The sequence below is a fragment of the Argiope bruennichi genome, chromosome 3, assembly GCF_947563725.1.
Source record: "Argiope bruennichi chromosome 3, qqArgBrue1.1, whole genome shotgun sequence".
Taxonomy (NCBI): domain Eukaryota; kingdom Metazoa; phylum Arthropoda; class Arachnida; order Araneae; family Araneidae; genus Argiope; species Argiope bruennichi.
This window is the reverse complement of record NC_079153.1, coordinates 18,898,674-18,917,569: the sequence shown is the minus strand read 5'-3', so window position 1 is coordinate 18,917,569 and position 18,896 is coordinate 18,898,674. Positions and strand designations below refer to the sequence as shown.

Genomic DNA, 18,896 nt, shown 5'->3' with positions numbered 1-18,896 from the left:
CATTGTTGAACATTATTTAAAAAATAATTAAACTCCAGCGTCCCTAATTCGAAAATATCAAGATTCGCCCCCTAGAACATGCCATTTACAGCACTGGATTTCTGTTTATGGGGTTATTGGAAGTCAAAGGTCTATGCCAACAAGCACGCGTACATTGGAGGAGGAAATTCAAACACATTTATGAGAAATGGTCATGGCAAATTTCGACAAAAGAGTGCGTATGTGCCAGCAAAGCCGTGGAAGCCATTTGCCCTATTTGTCATTCCATACATAATCCTATCATGTGTACTTTATAATTCTATAAAAACATAACAATTTAAAAAAAAAACGTTTAAAGGTAAAAGGTTTTTATTTAATTATTACAAATCTTGCGTTAACATGTTGTTCTATCTTGTAACGCTCCCTTTTTACTAACTCTAAACTATCAGCTCTTAGAGGATTACTAAAACATCATTGCACGAATGGTGGCTCAACTCTTGCGTTAATTTTGGGACTTCCTTTACGATCCTTGCAGTCTTATAAGGGAATACATATTTACGGTGTAAAGATAATATTAGAAATGGATATTATATTGCTACAATCTGGATATTTGAATTGCTTGTCTTATCACACAATTCTTGTAGTCTTGTAGGGGTGTATATATATATATATATATATATATATATATATATATATATATATATATATATATATATATATAAAACGTTTACGCTATAAAGATAAATTTAGAAATAGATATCGTTTTATTATAATCGAGGTGACGGAATTGTTTGCTGTGTGACACATTGCATACAGTCCTACAAGGACATATTTAAAAAGCAAATTATTCTAACTATGAAATTATGATTTTTGGAGAAAGTTTTTCAATTTTCACTATTAATTGCTATAAGGCTCTTCATCGTAGCTTGGCAATACAGTATTATAAAAAAATGACAAAAATAATAATTTCCATCGTAAATTTTTATCGGCCAATAGCTTCAACCGATTTAATATTTTCAACCTAATAATTTGGTAATCAGCTAAGATTTGTTTCTAAAATTTTGTTCGTATCTAATTGTTTGTTTTGTTTGTAAAATTAAAACTTTATAGGCAGAAAAGTATACAGACAAAATTCGAAACATTTAGCTGAAAAAAAACTCTTTAAAACTGAACTTCAAACAATTACTTTATGACTTTTCTACATATCAATTTTATTCACACGATAGATTATCTTGCTATCCACTATAGATTTCCCTGGCAGAGAGCAGTTTATGAATAGATAAAAATGGCGTGATAATTCTTTAGAAAGTGAAGTATGTTATCGCAAATTTTAAATTGTCTTATAAGAACTTTGTTTTTTTAATTAGCATTGTTTTTGGTATCAATCCGACAGAAAAACATCATGTTCTCACATGACTCATATTTTGCAATCACCAACATTTAGAAAAGCAATATCTTTTGGCCATCTCAAAATCAATCCAGTTCTAAATTTGTTTTTCTGAAGGTCAGAATTTTTTTTCCATGAAAAACCAGTTTTAAATGGTTTTAAACAATCTCGTGACTATCAAATAACGCATGTGCCAGTACAGAGATAAACGATGTTTTTTTTCCCATCTTAAAATCATTCGACATCTAAAACTTTTTTGTCTGTAAAAAAAAAAAAAAAAAAAAAAAAAAACTTAATTAAAAAAATGTATATATATATATATATGTAATGATATTTTAATTCTAATTTCAATTTAATTAATTTCCAAGATTTTAACTGAATATAGCACATAGTAACTTCATTCTAAAAGTATGCTCTTATTTCGTGATCCAATTCCACTTTCTCTACTTAATTAGTTCAAGAGTAGCTTTGTAAAATTGCTGAATCGGCTAAAAATCTAACATTCCCATGCTCCGCGAGAAGGGATAGAAAAATGTCTAGTAAGCACATTCTTTTTAAAACATCCCTGTGTTTTCCCTTACCTCGTCGAAACGTGTAGCGAAAATCCCTATCGAAATCTCATTATATATTAGCACTATGAAGAAATATATTCCCTATCAATTTCTCAGATTTTATAAGGCCATGGAAAAAATGTCCAAGAGCCTTTTCCTCATTCCTCTCTTGGTTGTTCTGTTTTGTGTGTGTGCTCATCGCTTGCGCATATGCCTGCTTCACAAAAATGAAATGAAACGACGTCACGAATTTGAAAGTCTTTTCACTGTCTTCAAAACTGCATCTTGCTTTCCATAAAATAATGCTTACATATTAAAGAATCGACAAGGATAGTTTCCTGTGAAAAATTATGAAATGAACTAGAGATATTAAAATTAAATCCGCGGGAAAGGAAAATGAATCATGCAATAGCTCTTCGCCGGCGCTCTTCTTTGCGACCAACCGTCTCTTGTGTCTCCGTGGCGGTGATTCATTATGGCCAGCCGCCTACAGTCAGTAAGCATAAAAGCTCCTGGTACCCCTACAGAATGGCTTACAATAATAACTAAACTATTAAAAATGGAAGAATGTTCAGAACCAAACCCAGGTGTAATGAAACTAGAATCAGAATTTGGCAACTAGCACCTTTTCCACCTAGAACATAATTTTAATTATAGATTTTACTCCTCGACTCCTTTACTCCTCGACTCCTCCTTTACTCCTTTTACTCCTCGAGCTCCCAATAATTTTAGACAAAATTATCAGAATTCAATAAGTCCACGTACCAATAATTTCAATAACTATGGTCATAATTTGCAATACCAACAAAGATTAGCATCTTCTCCATGTAGAATTTGTACTCAAACAGGTATTCCAAATGCTTATCACTAGACCCAAATATGTCCTTTTCATCAACCCCAAATTATGACAAATGTTCCAATAAGAGCCAATTTGACTTCCCCGTGCACAGAAGTTCCTTCGGCGGTTCTCAAAATCCTGGAACGAGACAAAATTCTCCTGATGAGGCCCCTGGCCCAGCACAATGACAATTATTATTGTCCGGACACATCTCAACTTTACCAAGTCTAGCTAACTTGGACAATGTTTATAACCCTCATGGTATTGTTATTGACACAGAATCCATTCTTTTAATTATATCTACAGATATTGCAAAAAAATTTAACTTGACAAGAAAAGATGTAAACCCTATTAAAGTCAAACAAGCACATGGAACGTTCCAATTAACTCAAATTTGTGACATATATTTAAAAACTGGCCAAATAAATAAGAAAATCGTATTATATATTATAGACAATCCTTTACCATATATCACTTTAGGACTTCCAGATTGTAGTTTATATAAGTTAATTATAGATTGTGACAAAAATCAAATATTTCAAAATGGAAAAATTATTACCAACTTGCATACCAATAATAATTATATGTCTTTACATATTGTTGAAAATAACAACACTAGTGATAATAAGGTCAAGGTAGTTAATACCTCAGAAGAAATTTTCCCACCTCTGACTGTAAACAAACTATCTGAACCTGTGTTATCCCCGGTGTCAGAATATTCTGATGTGCTTGCAAAAAATGAATATGATGTTGGTAAAATAAGAATGAAACCCCCTAGAATAAATTTAACATCTGATTTACCAGTTTCACAAAGGGCTTATAGAACCTCTGCTACTGATGAAATTGAAATAAATAAGCAAATTAAAAATTTGTTAGATGCAGGTTTAATAAAAGAATATACTAGTATTTATTCCTCCCCTGTAACATTAGCATATAAAAGAGACGAAAATAGAAAAAGTAGTCTTTGTATTGATTATCGTAAAATTAATTTCCTTTACAAAGCTGACGCCGAGCCACTCCCTAGAATAGATAACTTATTATATAAACTAAGTACTGCTAAAGATTTTTCAACTTTGGATCTTGCATCTGGATATTGGCACATACCCTTACATGAACAAGATAAACATAAATTCGCATTTGTAACTACTGAAGGTTTATGTGAATTTCAAGTCTTACCTTTTGACTTTAAAAATGCACCTGCAATATTCAATAGAACTATTCGTAGAATTTTAAATAAACATAAATTTTCAAATTTTGCATGTCACTATTTTGATGACATAGTAGTTTTCTCTAATTCATTAGAGGAACACTATGATAATTTAAAACCGATTTTTCAAATGTGTGAAAAAGAAAACATTATAAATTTTCTAAATCTGTATTTGCTCAAGATAAAATTAATTTCTTAGGGCATGAAGTCAAAGAAGGATGTATTTCTCCTGATAATCATAATATTAAAAGTATTAAAAAATTACAACCTCGAAAAAATGTTAAACAACTTCAAGATTTTCTTGGATCTATAAATGTTTATAAGTTTATTGATTCTTATGCTAAAATAAGAAAACCCTTAAATAATCTTCTTAAAAAAGATACACCATGGCAATGGACAAGAGCCTGTAAAAAAGCTTTTGAAATGTTAAACAATAAATTGATAACCAGTGTTACAAATATATGAACCTAATTTACCTCTTCATGGTTTTTGTGATGCATTTCAGGTAGCCATTGTAGCTGTTCTAAAACAGCCTAACTGTTCTGGTAAATTACATCTTGTATCTTATCATTGAAGAACTTTACGCTCTTATGAAAAAAATTGCTGTATAACTGAGTTGGAATGTTTAGCAAAAGTAAATGATTTTGATAAATTTTATTACTATTTACATTGGAAAAAATCCATAATTCATACTGATCATGGTACTCTTGTTTGGCTTTAAAATGTTAAAAATTTAATGAGAAGATAATTTCGTTGGTCTTTAAAACTAAGCATGTTTGATTATGAAGTTAAATATTGAAAGGGAACAGATAATGTTGAAGCTGATATGTTATCAGGGCCTCCTACTGCTCAATATCTCCAACATTCTGTTAATTTATTGAATTATATGAGATACAACACTATCAAAATTTAGACAATTTAAATAAGACAAAATATAAAAATATTAATGATGTACTTGTAGTTAAAAAGAAAAATTTGTTTAAAATAGTTGTACCTTTTTCTCTTAGGAGAAAAGATTCGCAAACGGCTCATCAACAATTTGGGCATCCAAGCACTCAAAAAATGATAAATTTAATTACACCTCAGTATTATTGGCCCCATATTACTCAAGATATTGCACTTTTTGTAAAACATTGTGATATTTGTCAATTAAATAAAAAGAAATACAAAAAAAGATTTGGCCTTTTACAGGCTGTGCCCCCTCCCCCCGCAGATCGTTCTTTTGAATGTCTTTCTGTCGATACTGTTGGTGGATTTAACTATTACAATTCAACTAAAAAATTTCTTTATATAGTGATTGATCATACGACTAGATATGTTTGGGCTTTTAATTCCAAAAATGAAAATTCTGAAACTTATATTAATATATTAAAGCAAGAATTCCAAATTCAGGTTCCTTCCAAATTATTAACTGACAGAAATGGTGCTTTTACCTCATCTAAATTCAAACATTTCTTCAGAAATGACAGTGTCAAGCATCTGTTAACATCTTCACGTCATCCATAAACTAATGGGAAATGTGAAAGAGTTAACCAGTCAATAGTAACTAAATTAAAGTACAAAGTCAATTCTTCTTCTACTGAAATTCCTTTGACTAGACTTTAAGAACAAGTAATCAATGAATATAATTTAACCCCCCCCCATTCAGTTACAAAATTTCTTCCTGCATATTTGTTATTTGGCACTTTACCTTATCCTCCTCACTTAACTCAAAATCAATTCTATCCTCCAGTAGAAGAAGCCAGAATATTGGCTAAAGATAATACAATAAAATATCATGATAAAAATGAAATAAGATAAGATGATAGATTTATAGATTCTCCATTCAAACCTGGTGACATTTTACTGAATGAGGAATTTGATTACCCAAATCGTAGAAAATTATTTCCAGTATTTTCCGGTCCATATGAAATAGTAACTAAAATTTCAGATGTAAATTATGAAATAACTAAACCAAACGCATTAACAAACAAAGCTACTGATATTGTCCATGTATCAAAATTAAGAACATATTACACACCAGAAAAATTAAAATTGTCATGAAAAATAATTTAAATTTAAAAAAAATCATTTTATTTCCCATGTTTCTTCCACATAATCCCCAACTTAGGTTGGCCCGTTGTCTCCACTCCTAAGAGTTAGTTTTTCTTTCTTCATGATGATGATATGATAGGCGCCATGAGAACATAAATTCTTGTTGAGATGCGAGTAAAGGGTCAGCCTCACAATTAATTTCTATCTCTTTCTATTTTTATCCTGGATATGTTGTTCTCCACTTTCGAAATAAATATTTCTGGATGAGACTAGAGAGAGAATAAGAATTACGTCCCCCTTCTTGATGTCCTAACTTTGGGTCATTAAGTTTCACCCACTACCAGAAATTGGTCGGCAAGGTTGAAATATTCACCACTAATTAGCTAACTCGTGGGTTAAAGTTTTTTTTTTTTTACAATTATACATTTTTATTATCATTTATTTGAATATTTATGTCATAATAAGAGTATCTTGAATCTCATCTGGGTGCACGGCAGTGCCCCCGCCAAGTCGAGCAAAAACAAGCGGCACGGCCGTACCATCCTTTTCTCGAAGCAGTTCAGGCCATTTTCGACCTTCTATAACTTCGTTGTGGATAAAACTAGAAGCCCGAATTTTCAGTAACCAAGCAGGCATTATATAAACACGGTATATTTTAAATTTCATTAAATTTGAACCAAGAGTTTAAGAATTATAACTAGTCAAAGTTTGTGAATTTTGTCTCTGACTGACTGATCATCAAAACTCTAAAGCACTTCTAGCAGACATAGAAGCTTCAAATTTAGAATACAATTAGTGTTTAGTGTAGAAATCAAGGAAAAACTAAAATATGCGTGTAATAATGGACGGATAGATAAATTTCTCGAAGTTTCGAGCATTATCTATTTTGTTGGCAAATACGGCGCCAAGTTTCTCACCAAGCTCTGGGATCACTGGCTCGACATCCGACAGCATCCAATGCAGATTACTGTAAAACAGTCTTTCTTATGATGACACTATTCGCGCTGGGAAGCAAAATTGCAGGTTTGTAATAATATCTAATTTGAAATCATTCAATTTGCAGCTGTGGAAGCTGCAAACGCAATGGGTGACTTTCAGAGAATCAATCTGGCAGAAGAATATAAATATAACTTGTAATATAAATATATATTACAAAATATGTAATATAAATATCTATAAAATTTATAATATATATGGTAGAAGAATATAAATATAAAATCTGGACGGCCTTAATCGAATAAATATGGACTTTGGAAGTATTAAAGCGCAGGAATCCTCAATTTATGGGTACAGCAGACTAAGAAGCATTTACCGTCCAGACTTGTCAAAAATTGTAATATCAAAGCTTACCAGAAAAACCCATAGAGACAGGGAGTGGGCTTTGAAAAAACTGTAGCTGAAGCTCAAGAAGTAGTACCGGAAAGGAAAAGAGGAAGACTACATACAAAAATAAGAAAAGGACAAACTACAAAAAGAAATGAGATGCCATCAAAAACATAACTTGTAAAAAAAACCAAGTCTCGCAACTCAGTTCTTCTATCGTAAAAAGTTTCGAGATATGTGCAATACCAATTCGGTCAATTTATTCAGTGCCTACTTAAGGGTCATTCTATCTTAAGTTATTACGGTTTAAATAAATAGATTGACTTGGCCATCGCATGAAAACACAATACATCTTTACATTAAATTAGATTGCATTAACATATTATGTTAAATTAGATTGTTTAGTGCGATTGCCAAGTCAATCTATTCATTTAAACAATAAAAGATTTTCAATATTGATATGGTCACTATAAGATGTTGTTAGGTTAGCTAATTACGTAATAAGACAGAAGGACCCTTAAGTAGGGACTGAATAAATTGACCGAATCGGTATTACATGGATTTCACAACATTTTACGATAGAAGAACTGAGTTGCGAGACTTGGGTTTTTTTTTACAAGTTATGTTTTTGATGGCATATTATTACTTTCAGATTCAAGTGCTACATACAAAAATCAGAACTATGTTGATATATTACTATTATATAAGTTCAATTTGTTATTCCATTATTTTACATTCAATTTGGAAATTTTTGTGAGCCTACTACGATTTAAATGGTACTGTGTGCAAATATTCTTTAGAGACATTCCTCACCAAATAGAGACAATCTTACAGATTGAGAGACAATAGACTGCGTTTCTGCAGAAAATCATTTGCGTATTGCTCATTTTAATATTATTATTTTTGGCGTTGTTGAATATTTAATTTTATTTAATATTTTCACAGATATCACTTTATCTTTTTTATGCTTTATATAATCTTGTTCAAAATGATGTTTATATTAATGTAAAGGTAAGGGAAACTTGGGTATCACTTTTAATATGACTTTAAATTTTAATTTTTCTTACTTGAACACCATTGTAAGGTATGGCTGTGTGTCGAGGACCCCGACGCACTTCCACGGCTACAGTGGGGGAAAATTGTAATAATATTTTAATTCTAATTTCAATTTAATTAATTTCAAAGATTTTATCTTAATTTAGCCCATAGAAACTTCATTCTAAAAATATGTTCTTATTTCGTGATCCAATTCCACTTTCTCTACTTAATTAATTCAAGAGTAGCTTTGTAAAATTGCTGAATTGGCTAGAAACTTCACATTACCACGCTCTGCGAAAAGGGATAGAAAAATGTCATGTAAGCATATTCTGTCGTTCTGTGTTGTGTCTGTGCTCATCGCTTGTACATATGCCTGCTTCTCCAAAATGAAATAAAACAACGTCACGAAATCGGAAGTCTTTTCACTGTTCTCAAAACTACATCCTGCTTCACATAAAATAATGGTTATAAATATATATATATACACAAAAGTATTAGAATCAAGTTAATAGGAAAAAAAATCAAATAAAAATTAAACCAAAAAAATTATAAAAAATATAAAAAAAGAATCCGGCCTGAAGACTTTTTCAAGGGTCACCCTCAGGCAGGGATTCAAAGAAAGGGATTTTTTCTGTGAGGAAATACAGACATTGTCTAATAATGATTCCTCGTGACCCGAAAATCCCCTGAAATTATGCTCAAGAGATATACCATTTTAACAGAAAGGAAATATAAAACAACAAATTAGAAGAAAATAACCACTACATAGTAGAAATACAATAACAAAAATAACAATAAAAACAAAAATAGCACTAAAATTAAATATTAAAAACGAAAAGGCCATAACATACCATCAACAGTCAAGGAAACTTTAAACTATCGATTGTGATTCCCTCTTTTTAAAAACTAACGGTAAATTAAGTAAACAGATGTAGGCTCCCAGCGCCATCTATTGATTGATCCAATATGCAAGGAAAGTTCTATTTTAATTTAAGCCAAAGTATTAATCCCAAACCATACCTTGTTTAATTAAAAAATTGACATTACAGTAATTTCTAGGAAATTCATTTTTAATTAAATTTTTAAGGAGGTTGTTTGATGCCTCAATATAGGAATTTTTATTATTGCAAACCCTTTTGATCCTGTTAACTTGTGAGAAAATTAGATTTTTGAAAATTTTAGAGTTTAGATTGGAATGGTAGTTACATAGTTTTGTTATTTTAAAGTTGAAATCATCCCTTTTATCGTATATACCAACTATTGTTTTATCACTAGCAATTTCGATTTTTAAATCCAGAAAGGTAGCCTCAAGTTGATTTTTATTTGTATCTTTTAGAATTAAATCTTTTGGATAGCAATTAGTAATAATATTATTATTCTCAAAGTTAATCAAAAGTAGGTCATCAATATATCTCCACCCGTTTATTAAATTATATTTAATTATTTTTTTCTCATAGTAATGCAGGAAAATATTAGCTAAAGCACTTGAGAAAGCTGTTCCCATTGGAATGCCCTTGACTTGTTTATAAAAATTAATACCATTAAAAACGTAATTTTCAGTAATATTAAAATTACATAACTCAAGCCTGTTATTTTTAGGAATGATATTTTCATTTAAATATTCGTCATATATAAAAGTGCAGACCTTTATTAATTTTTCATAAGGTAGATTAGTGTATAAATTTTCGAAATCAAAAGTATTAAGTTTATTAATGTTGTTATCTTTAAGAAAATCCAGTACTTCTTTGTTACTAGAAAGTTGTCTATTATTATGTCCAGGATAATTTTTAAGTATTTAAAGAAATGTTTACCCGCATAATAATTAGAACTGCCAGTGCTACAGGTCACGAATCTGAATTTTAATGGATTTTTATGAAATTTAACTGTTGGGAATAAATAAAGATAGTTTAGAGAGCAAGTCTTAATTTTGGTTTTTTTTGCGAAAGCTAGCACTCTTTTATCTAATTCCTTTTTCCTAATTTCCCGGTGTTATTTAACATATAAGTTGCGTTAGAGTTATATTCATTAATTAAAAGTTCTTTATAATAATATTTACAAGTTAAATAGAAATTATTTGCTGATTTATCTATTACTATAATAACAAATTTTTCTTTTAAATTTTTTATTTCGTTTTTTAATGTTTTACTAAAATAAATCCCACGTTCTTTAGATCTGTCAAAATCAGTATTCATTTTTATTTTAATTTCCTTTAAAATTCTCACTTTCCATTCCCCAAAACCTTCCGCAGGCCAATGGTATTTTCTAGATAATTTGGCAATAAAAACATCCAAATCATTACCAATAGAAATCAAAATTTTGTTATGTTTTATTTTTTTTCTTAATCTAAATTTTGTTCCTCTTCCCATCAAATCTCTTAAAGAGTTGGATTCAATAATTTTTAAATTACCTGTAATAATATGACCTTTATCAATATCTATAAAATCTTTATATTTTTCTTTGTTACAGTAACAATCTGTTTTATTTATTTTATCTAAATTTTTGCTATAGTAGTGCTTTTTTGGTTTTAGTTTAAATAGGTAATAAATTTTAGTTGCGATTTCGAAACCGTTTTGTTTCGTTTCCATTTTAGTTTCGTTTTCAAACTATTTCTTACTTTAGATTGGTTACTTGTTCTTGCATTTGGTTGGAATTAAGCTGCAGGTGCGCTTAAATAATTACTATCCCATTTTCTTCTCTCTCTACTTTTTCGGGGGATAATTTCTTACGAACTTGACCTTTATTTACCAGACAGGAAAATCGGGTACATGGCGAATATTCGCGCCAAGTTGTAACTTTTTGCTGCTGATAAGTCACGAAATGTGACAATCTTCTTCATCATTTTCTAACAAACCTAAAAGCGGAAAAATTGATGCCTCAAAAGTGATACATAACCCTTTTGCTGCTCGCGCATTTTGAGGCTTCAAAAACCTCAAACCAAAACAATATTAATTTCTCACATGATAAAAAAAAATGTTATATTAAAATGAAATGAAATACTGTAATTTAAAACCATTTAAAAATTGCTATCATATTTTATTCATTATTATTTTTTCACTTAATCAACTTTCTTTTAATCGTTGTCTGAAATGATTCTTTTATGTAAACTGTTGTCTTAATCGATGATGTTTGCTTTTATAAAAAATATCTTTGAAATCACATTATCTTCTTTCAGATCTACAAAGCAATTTTCGGCCCGTACGAAAACAGCACAATGGTTCTGTGCATGAGCCAGATTTTACAGCCGAAAAGTCGAGGAACTGTACGTTTGAAATCCACGAATCCCTACGACTCTCCAGCTATCGATCCTAATTACTTCGAAAATCCCCAAGATCGTAAAATCATCGTTGAAGGTAAGTATTCCTTATAAACATAAGAAGTAAAATTATATCCCTTTAAAATCACCGGCTATAATTTACTTCAAGTTCTTTCCTCGAAAAATAATTGCTGAATTTATTGAGGCATTTATAGCGCTCCCTAGCTCTATAAAGTTACAAAAAAGAACTAAAAAAATAAAGGAGATTAGCCAAAATGTACAATAAAAAAACGTATGCTGTACCATAATAAAAACAAAGGGCAGAGTTTCATGGAGCTATCTATAAAATTGGAGGAGATATTGGCGATTAAAATTATAAGCTTTCCGTGACGTAAAAAATGTTTTAGCGCCGCAGTGACCTGGTGGGAAGGTTTCAGATACAAGAGCCAATTCCACTGAAGAATCGTCGTAATGGGTCTGGTTCGCTTTAAATCCGTCGAAACCGAAAGTCATCTCACTAGAGTGGCGCAGACGTTTGGAGAAGCGGTGCCAGCTCAGGTACGTCCTCGTCATTTGATCACCATTCAAAAGTACGAGGTCCATCCCAAAATAGCCTTAGTGTTGCTGTGAAACTCTACATTCAAATAACTGAACTGAACTGAATAGTGAAAAATGCTTTAAAAAATAATTAAGTCGATATTATCCGAAATTAAAATCTATCTTTCTAAATCAGCAGACAGTTTTCAGAGTTAAGTAATTGTGAAATTTAAGCAACGAAGAAAATAAAAATTAAATAAATAAATAATAATAAAAATTTAAAAGACATACGCTTTGGGGGGATATGGACTAATACAATTTTCAGATAGGGCCTTTTTAAAATCGCAAAAAGTTTACAATATTAATCGCAACTATTTATTGTAGTTTCACAAATATTTCCATGAAATTTTTCCTACTTCCTTATTGAGCACCGTTTCGTCTACCTGTGCACTTCTTGAGACTAGCACATCTTCCACTCTTTCCCCTCTCTTAAGGTTTTCGGGGGTTGTTTGATGTCTGTTCATTTTACCGACAATTTGTGGGAAGTCCCATACTGACGTCCACAGGCGGGAGTGGTCTTACAATGGGTCAGTTTGAAGATTTACGACCATATCCGTAAAGGCAACAAGCCATCGGAATGGCTTTATTATACAGAGTGCATTTTTATAGTTGGGCTTTTTGACCGATATCCTTTATTCTTTGAACCACATTGATCTTGCAATAGACATATGTATATTATTCTTTCTATAAGCCTCTCATAACATATAATTTTTTAACCTAGAATAAAGTCAACTGAATAGACTGGTGTAACTTATAAGCCAGATAACAACCAACGGAAGGCAGGTGATTACTTTTGTCTTGTGATCTTCTTACTCAGTTACAAACCCTAACGTTGCGAGTTCGATCATAACCAATACAACTTCCTCAAGACCATGAAGAATAATTGCAAAAGATTATGACCTAATTAAAAATTTGAAGTTAATATTTACATATCAAAGAATGACGAATGAAAGGAAACGACGTGCAATTTTTAAAGAAACTTTCAGTCGTATTTTTGGAAGGAGAATATAACTGAAAATAGAATCGAACTTTATAAAAAAATCATTTCTCTTCTGATTTAGATTATAATATCGATATTGAAGGATACTAGGAACTATGAAGTGAAATTTAAACTTAATTATTTAAGCCACCTTCTTTGGTTGCCACAGATAATATTTTAAAAACTGCCAAATTTTGATGAATTTATTAAATCTGTGATGTTATATAGTTATATGGCCTATTCATATCATTTCTGGACTCAATGCAACTCAGTTCTGAATTAACGTCTGTTTCTTTTACAGGGATGAAGACCTGTCAGAAAATAATAATGAGTGAGCCCATGAAGAAAATTGGAGCCAAGCCTTTCGAAACTGTTGCTCCCGGGTGTGAGCCATTTGTCCGAGATCCAGATAAATATTTCACTTGCATAACTAAAGGTGCGGTTTTAACAATTAATCACCAAGTGGGGACAGCAAAAATGGGAGATCCCAGAGATCCCACAACTGTTGTCGATCCACTGTTAAGGTAATCAAATGTATTATTTCAACGTATTTATATTCAATGCCTGTTCTCAAATGAGGAAATAGTTTTATGCATACCTCAGGAATTGTTGATTTCACTAAAACGGAGGCGAAATAATATATATATATATATATATATATATATATATATATATATATATATATATATATATATATATATATATATATATATATATATATATATATATATATATATATATATATTGTGTTGGCAACTACGCAATTGCGGATTTCACTCATAGATGGCTTCAGTTAAATTTTTAGGTTTGCAGACGTAGTAAAAATTGTAAAACACATTTTCTTATTTGATAGTTGGTAATTCAGCTGTCAATCAGTAAAAAAAGTTTTTTGATCGGGTGCGTAGTTTTCGTTTGGCGTTCGTTGAAAAATGGAAAATCAAAAGAAACATTTTCGTCATATTTTGCTTTTTTATTTCCGCAAAGGGAAAAACGCATCGCAAGCTCATAAAAAGTTATGCGCTGTTTATGGTGACGAAGCCATAAAAGAGCGGCAGTGTCAAAATTGGTTTGCCAAATTTCGTTCTGGTGATTTTTCACTCAAAGATGAAAAACGCTCTGGTCGTCTAGTTGAAGTTGATGACGACCTAATCAAAGCAATAATCGATTCGGATCGTCACAGTACAACACGTGAGATTGCAGAGAAGCTTCATGTATCACATACATGCATTGAAAATCACTTAAAACAACTTGGCTATGTTCAAAAACTCGATACATGGGTTCCTCACGAACTGAAAGAAACCCATTTAACGCAACGTATTAACAGCTGCGATTTGCTAATGAAACGTAATGAAAATAATCCATTTTTAAAACGACAGATAACTGGCGATGAAAAATGGTTTGTTTGCAACAATGTCAAGCTGAAAAGATCGTGGAACAGGCCAGGTGAACCAACTCAAACAACATCAAAAGCTGATACTCATCAAAAGAAGGTTTGTTATCAGCTTGGTAGGATTACAAAGGAATTGTCTACTTTGAACTCTTACCACCCAACCGAAAGATCAATTCTGATATCTACATTGAACAACTAACGAAATTAAACAATGCAGTTGAAGAAAAGCGGCCCGAATTGACAAATCGAAAAGGTGTTGTATTCCATCATGACAATGCAATGCCACACACATCTTTGGTCACTCGGCAAAAATTATTGGAACTTGGTAAGGATGTTTTGCCAAATCCACCATATAGTCCTGACCTTTCACCATCTGATTACTTTTTGTTTCATTCTTTACAAAACTCCTTGAATGGTAAAAATTTCAATAATGATGATGATGTCAAATCGTACCTGATTCAGTTTTTTGCTAATAAAAACCAGAAGTTTTATGAACGTGGGATTATTATGCTGCCTGAAAGATGGCACAAGGTCATTGATCAAAATGGGCAATACATTACAGAATAAAGTTATTTAGTTCCATGAAAAAATTGCCTTTGATTTTCTAAAAAAAATCCGCAATAACTTAGTTGCCAACCCAATATATATATATATATATATATATATATATATATATATATATATATATATATATATATATATATATATATATATATATATATATATATATATATATATATATATATATATATATATATATATATATATATATATATATACAAATATATATATATATATACAAATATATATATATATATATACAAATATATATATATATATATACAATATATATATATATATATATATATATATATATATATATATATATATATATATATATATATATATATATATATATATATATATATATATATATATATATATACAAATATATATATATATATATACAAATATATATATATATATATACAAATATATATATATATATATACAAATATATATATATATATATACAAATATATATATATATATATATATCTGGCATTCAATCATTATGACCGCCAAAGTTCTTGTGGAGTAGTCAAGTATCGAACTAGAGTTTCAACGTGTGAAAAAGTTCACAAAACCGCCGGCTGCGGTGGCCTAGTAGTACGGTTTCGGGCACTGGGTGGAAAAACAAAGATTCGCCGTGTACACAAACCTGGTGCACGCTTGATCTGATGTTGTCCAAACATCCTCCCACTAGTGTGGTGCAGAAATTGAGGAGATGCCAGCTCAAGTGTCATCTTCGTCTTCTGAACGAAGGTTAAAATTACGAGATCTTTCAGAAAATAGCATAAGATTTATTTTCAAACGGGAAGTTCAAGTAACTAAGTAAATTAAACAGCTTAACCGTCATGTGGCGTGAAGAATCTTATTTTGACCACAACACATTCATCTAAATACTGATAATTTGAAAATAAAAGTTTTTTTCAGATATTACATAATTTTCCATGGAGAACGCTTTCATAAAATTTTTGTTTTATACTTGAGCGATAATGATATATTTTACCAAATTGCTCGCATTGCATATCCCTAATTTTAATGATGCGTGTCTTGTAATGTAAATGCTGTTATTCTACATAATTTAACTTAATATATTATCTTCCCTTTTGATGTTCTCAACTGAACTGTTGGCACATATTTTCAGAGTAAAAGGAAAGAATCTTATTTTCAGAGTAAACGGAAGTAATCTTGATTTCAGAGCAAAAGGAATGAATCGTGTTATCTGAATAAAAGATATTAATCGTCCGCGTCTCCTAATATAAAAACATTATAGACGTTTACTCTATAGGATATAAATTAACTTTATGTCTTTTCTTTCCTTTTGATGTTCTGCAATGAAATATTTACACATTCTTTCAGAGTAAAAGGCATCAAAGGCCTGCGAGTTGTGGACGCCTCCATCATGCCCATCGTGCCATCAGGAAACACCAACGTACCAACTATTATGGTTGCCGAGAAAGCAGCAGATATCATCAAGGAGACTATACAATGCCCATATTACGAATACTTGTATTGATATAAAAATGAAAGAATATATGAAGAGAGAATATAATATGAGATATATATGAACTGACCTCTGAGGGATCAATTTTTAAAATATTTGTAATGAAATCTGTTTTATGAATTAAGAATAAAAGAATTAAAGAACATGTTTCTCGCATCAATTTGAAAAAAAAAGTCCAATAAAATTTCTTATAAATAAGTGGATAAAATTTTAAACAGTTGCAGATCGAATGAGTCAAGTCAGGATATGCATAAAGACATTGCAAAAATGAAATAAAAAATGAAAATTAATGTGTGTACAAAGAAGATAGAATTAAAAAAGAACGAAGAAAAGTTCTTTTTTTCAAAAACATTTCTTTTATCTTTGATGATAATTTTTCAAAAGAAAAACGTGAAGAACATTCATACGTTGCTAACGTTTTACTGTTTCTAAAAATATTAGCATTTATTCTTTTGGTTGTTCCTTCCTATCTATTGGTATTTATTCCTTTATTTACTCTTTCAAACATGCAACTTTGAAATCATGTCTAATTTTTGTTATAATATGATGAGCAATGTTATTATAATTGCATATAAATGGCAGTTTAATTCATTGCATCAACTTTTGGGTGTCACATTACACTATTTGTACATAAAATAAATTTAACAATAAATTAAAATTACTGTCCACTGGAAGCTTTTCGAGTCACAGACAGACATACGTACATTTTCCGAAAATGTAATTTTTGAATTCACGGATGTCTGAAATGTTGCAATTCGTCAAAATCACTAGCTTCTTGACGATTAATATACTTTCTCTATTCTAAGTATACTGAAAAAAATAAATGAATGGCAAGTATTCTAACACGAACAATCTCAAAATTATAGGCAAGTAAAATCGCTTACATTTATTGCTTTGTTGGAATCTCTTTGCTTACATACTGATGTTGTTGTCTCCCTCTGGTTACAGCTGAAAATCTCAAATTTCTAATTAGTGGCAGGTTCAGTGATTATGACTTCATTAATAAGGAGAACTTATCTTTAAGAAGAAGATTATTTAATAGCTACTTGATTATACATGATTAAGAATATATTTACAAATTAGAAGAGAATAAAACGCGTTCGTTGGTTGCCGCCAAATCGAGAGGAGAAGTCAACAAGCCCCTGGTGGTGAGAAGGGAAAGTTCTTTACAGTTAAAACTGGTTCCAGTTAAGCCCTTGTTTCCGACAGCAAGAATAAAGGAATTAACGAGCATTTACAAAAGGTTAAGAAAATAGCGATGACGAATTTTTACGAGCGGTTATTACGTAACCAATATCAAAAAGTCACAAATACCAGTGATCAATACTTTTCAAACAGGGGTGTGATTCAAATCCTTGATACGATCTTACTGGTGATATTTCGATTACAGGTTTTGGATCATGATAGAAAGTAACAATCGATACGATATCACTGAAATTTACCGCAGCGGTGACTTCACTGGGAAGTAACAATCGATACGATATCACTGAAATTTACCGGAGAAGTAACTTCACTAGGAAGTAACAATCGATACGATATCATTAAAATTCACCGGAGCGGTGACTTCACTGGAAAGTAACAATCGATACGATCTGACCAATGGAAGCCCTGGAATGAAACAGAAAAGGAGAAATCTGTGAATGGATTAAAAAGTGAACTGACCGGTTATTCTTGGAATTATCGTATCATTGAATTGCATATCACTGAAATTTATTGGAGCGGTGACTTTACTGGAAAGTGTGAAGTCGCCGCTCCACTTCATGAGAGTGATCTTGACCTTCAGATATTCGCATTTGATGATGCACTATTCCATACAAATCCTTTTTAATTTTTTGTAACTTGATTTTGCATACATTCCGTTTACTGCTGGTGCCATCTATTGGTAGAATATAGAACTAAAGTAAACAATTTAAAGAAATGACATATATATTTAATTCAAATTTTTCAGAAAATGGTTTACTCCAATAAAGAAATTAAATAAATAGTTTTGAAAAAAAATCAAATTTAAGAAGTAAGCTGAAACAGATAAGTTAATTCAATCACTCGTTACTTAAGTATTAAATTAAGTAAATTAAATATTAAAGTAAATTATTAAGCAATATATTATAGTAAAAGTAATTAAAGTAAATTAAGTATTAATTACAATTAATACATTTTATATTTAATATTAAGTAATAATTTTTAATTTATAATATTATTGAAATAACAGATATTTGGAACAAATATTTAAAAATAACAATAGCAAAATT

General features: G+C 30.5%; 1 protein-coding gene across 2 annotated transcripts in view; it reads left to right on the top strand.

The window, feature by feature from the left end:
* Positions 1-16,716, top strand: part of LOC129963714 (glucose dehydrogenase [FAD, quinone]-like) — a 51,867-nt gene extending 35,151 nt beyond the window's left edge. For both annotated transcript variants that reach the window (XM_056078236.1, XM_056078235.1), the window contains 3 exons: positions 11,530-11,707; positions 13,488-13,710; positions 16,503-16,716. In XM_056078236.1, the coding sequence (XP_055934211.1) occupies positions 11,530-11,707; positions 13,488-13,710; positions 16,503-16,659 (558 nt within the window). In that variant the 3' untranslated portion in view covers positions 16,660-16,716. The remainder of the gene's footprint in view (positions 1-11,529; positions 11,708-13,487; positions 13,711-16,502) is intronic.
* Positions 16,717-18,896: the final 2,180 nt, after the last annotated feature.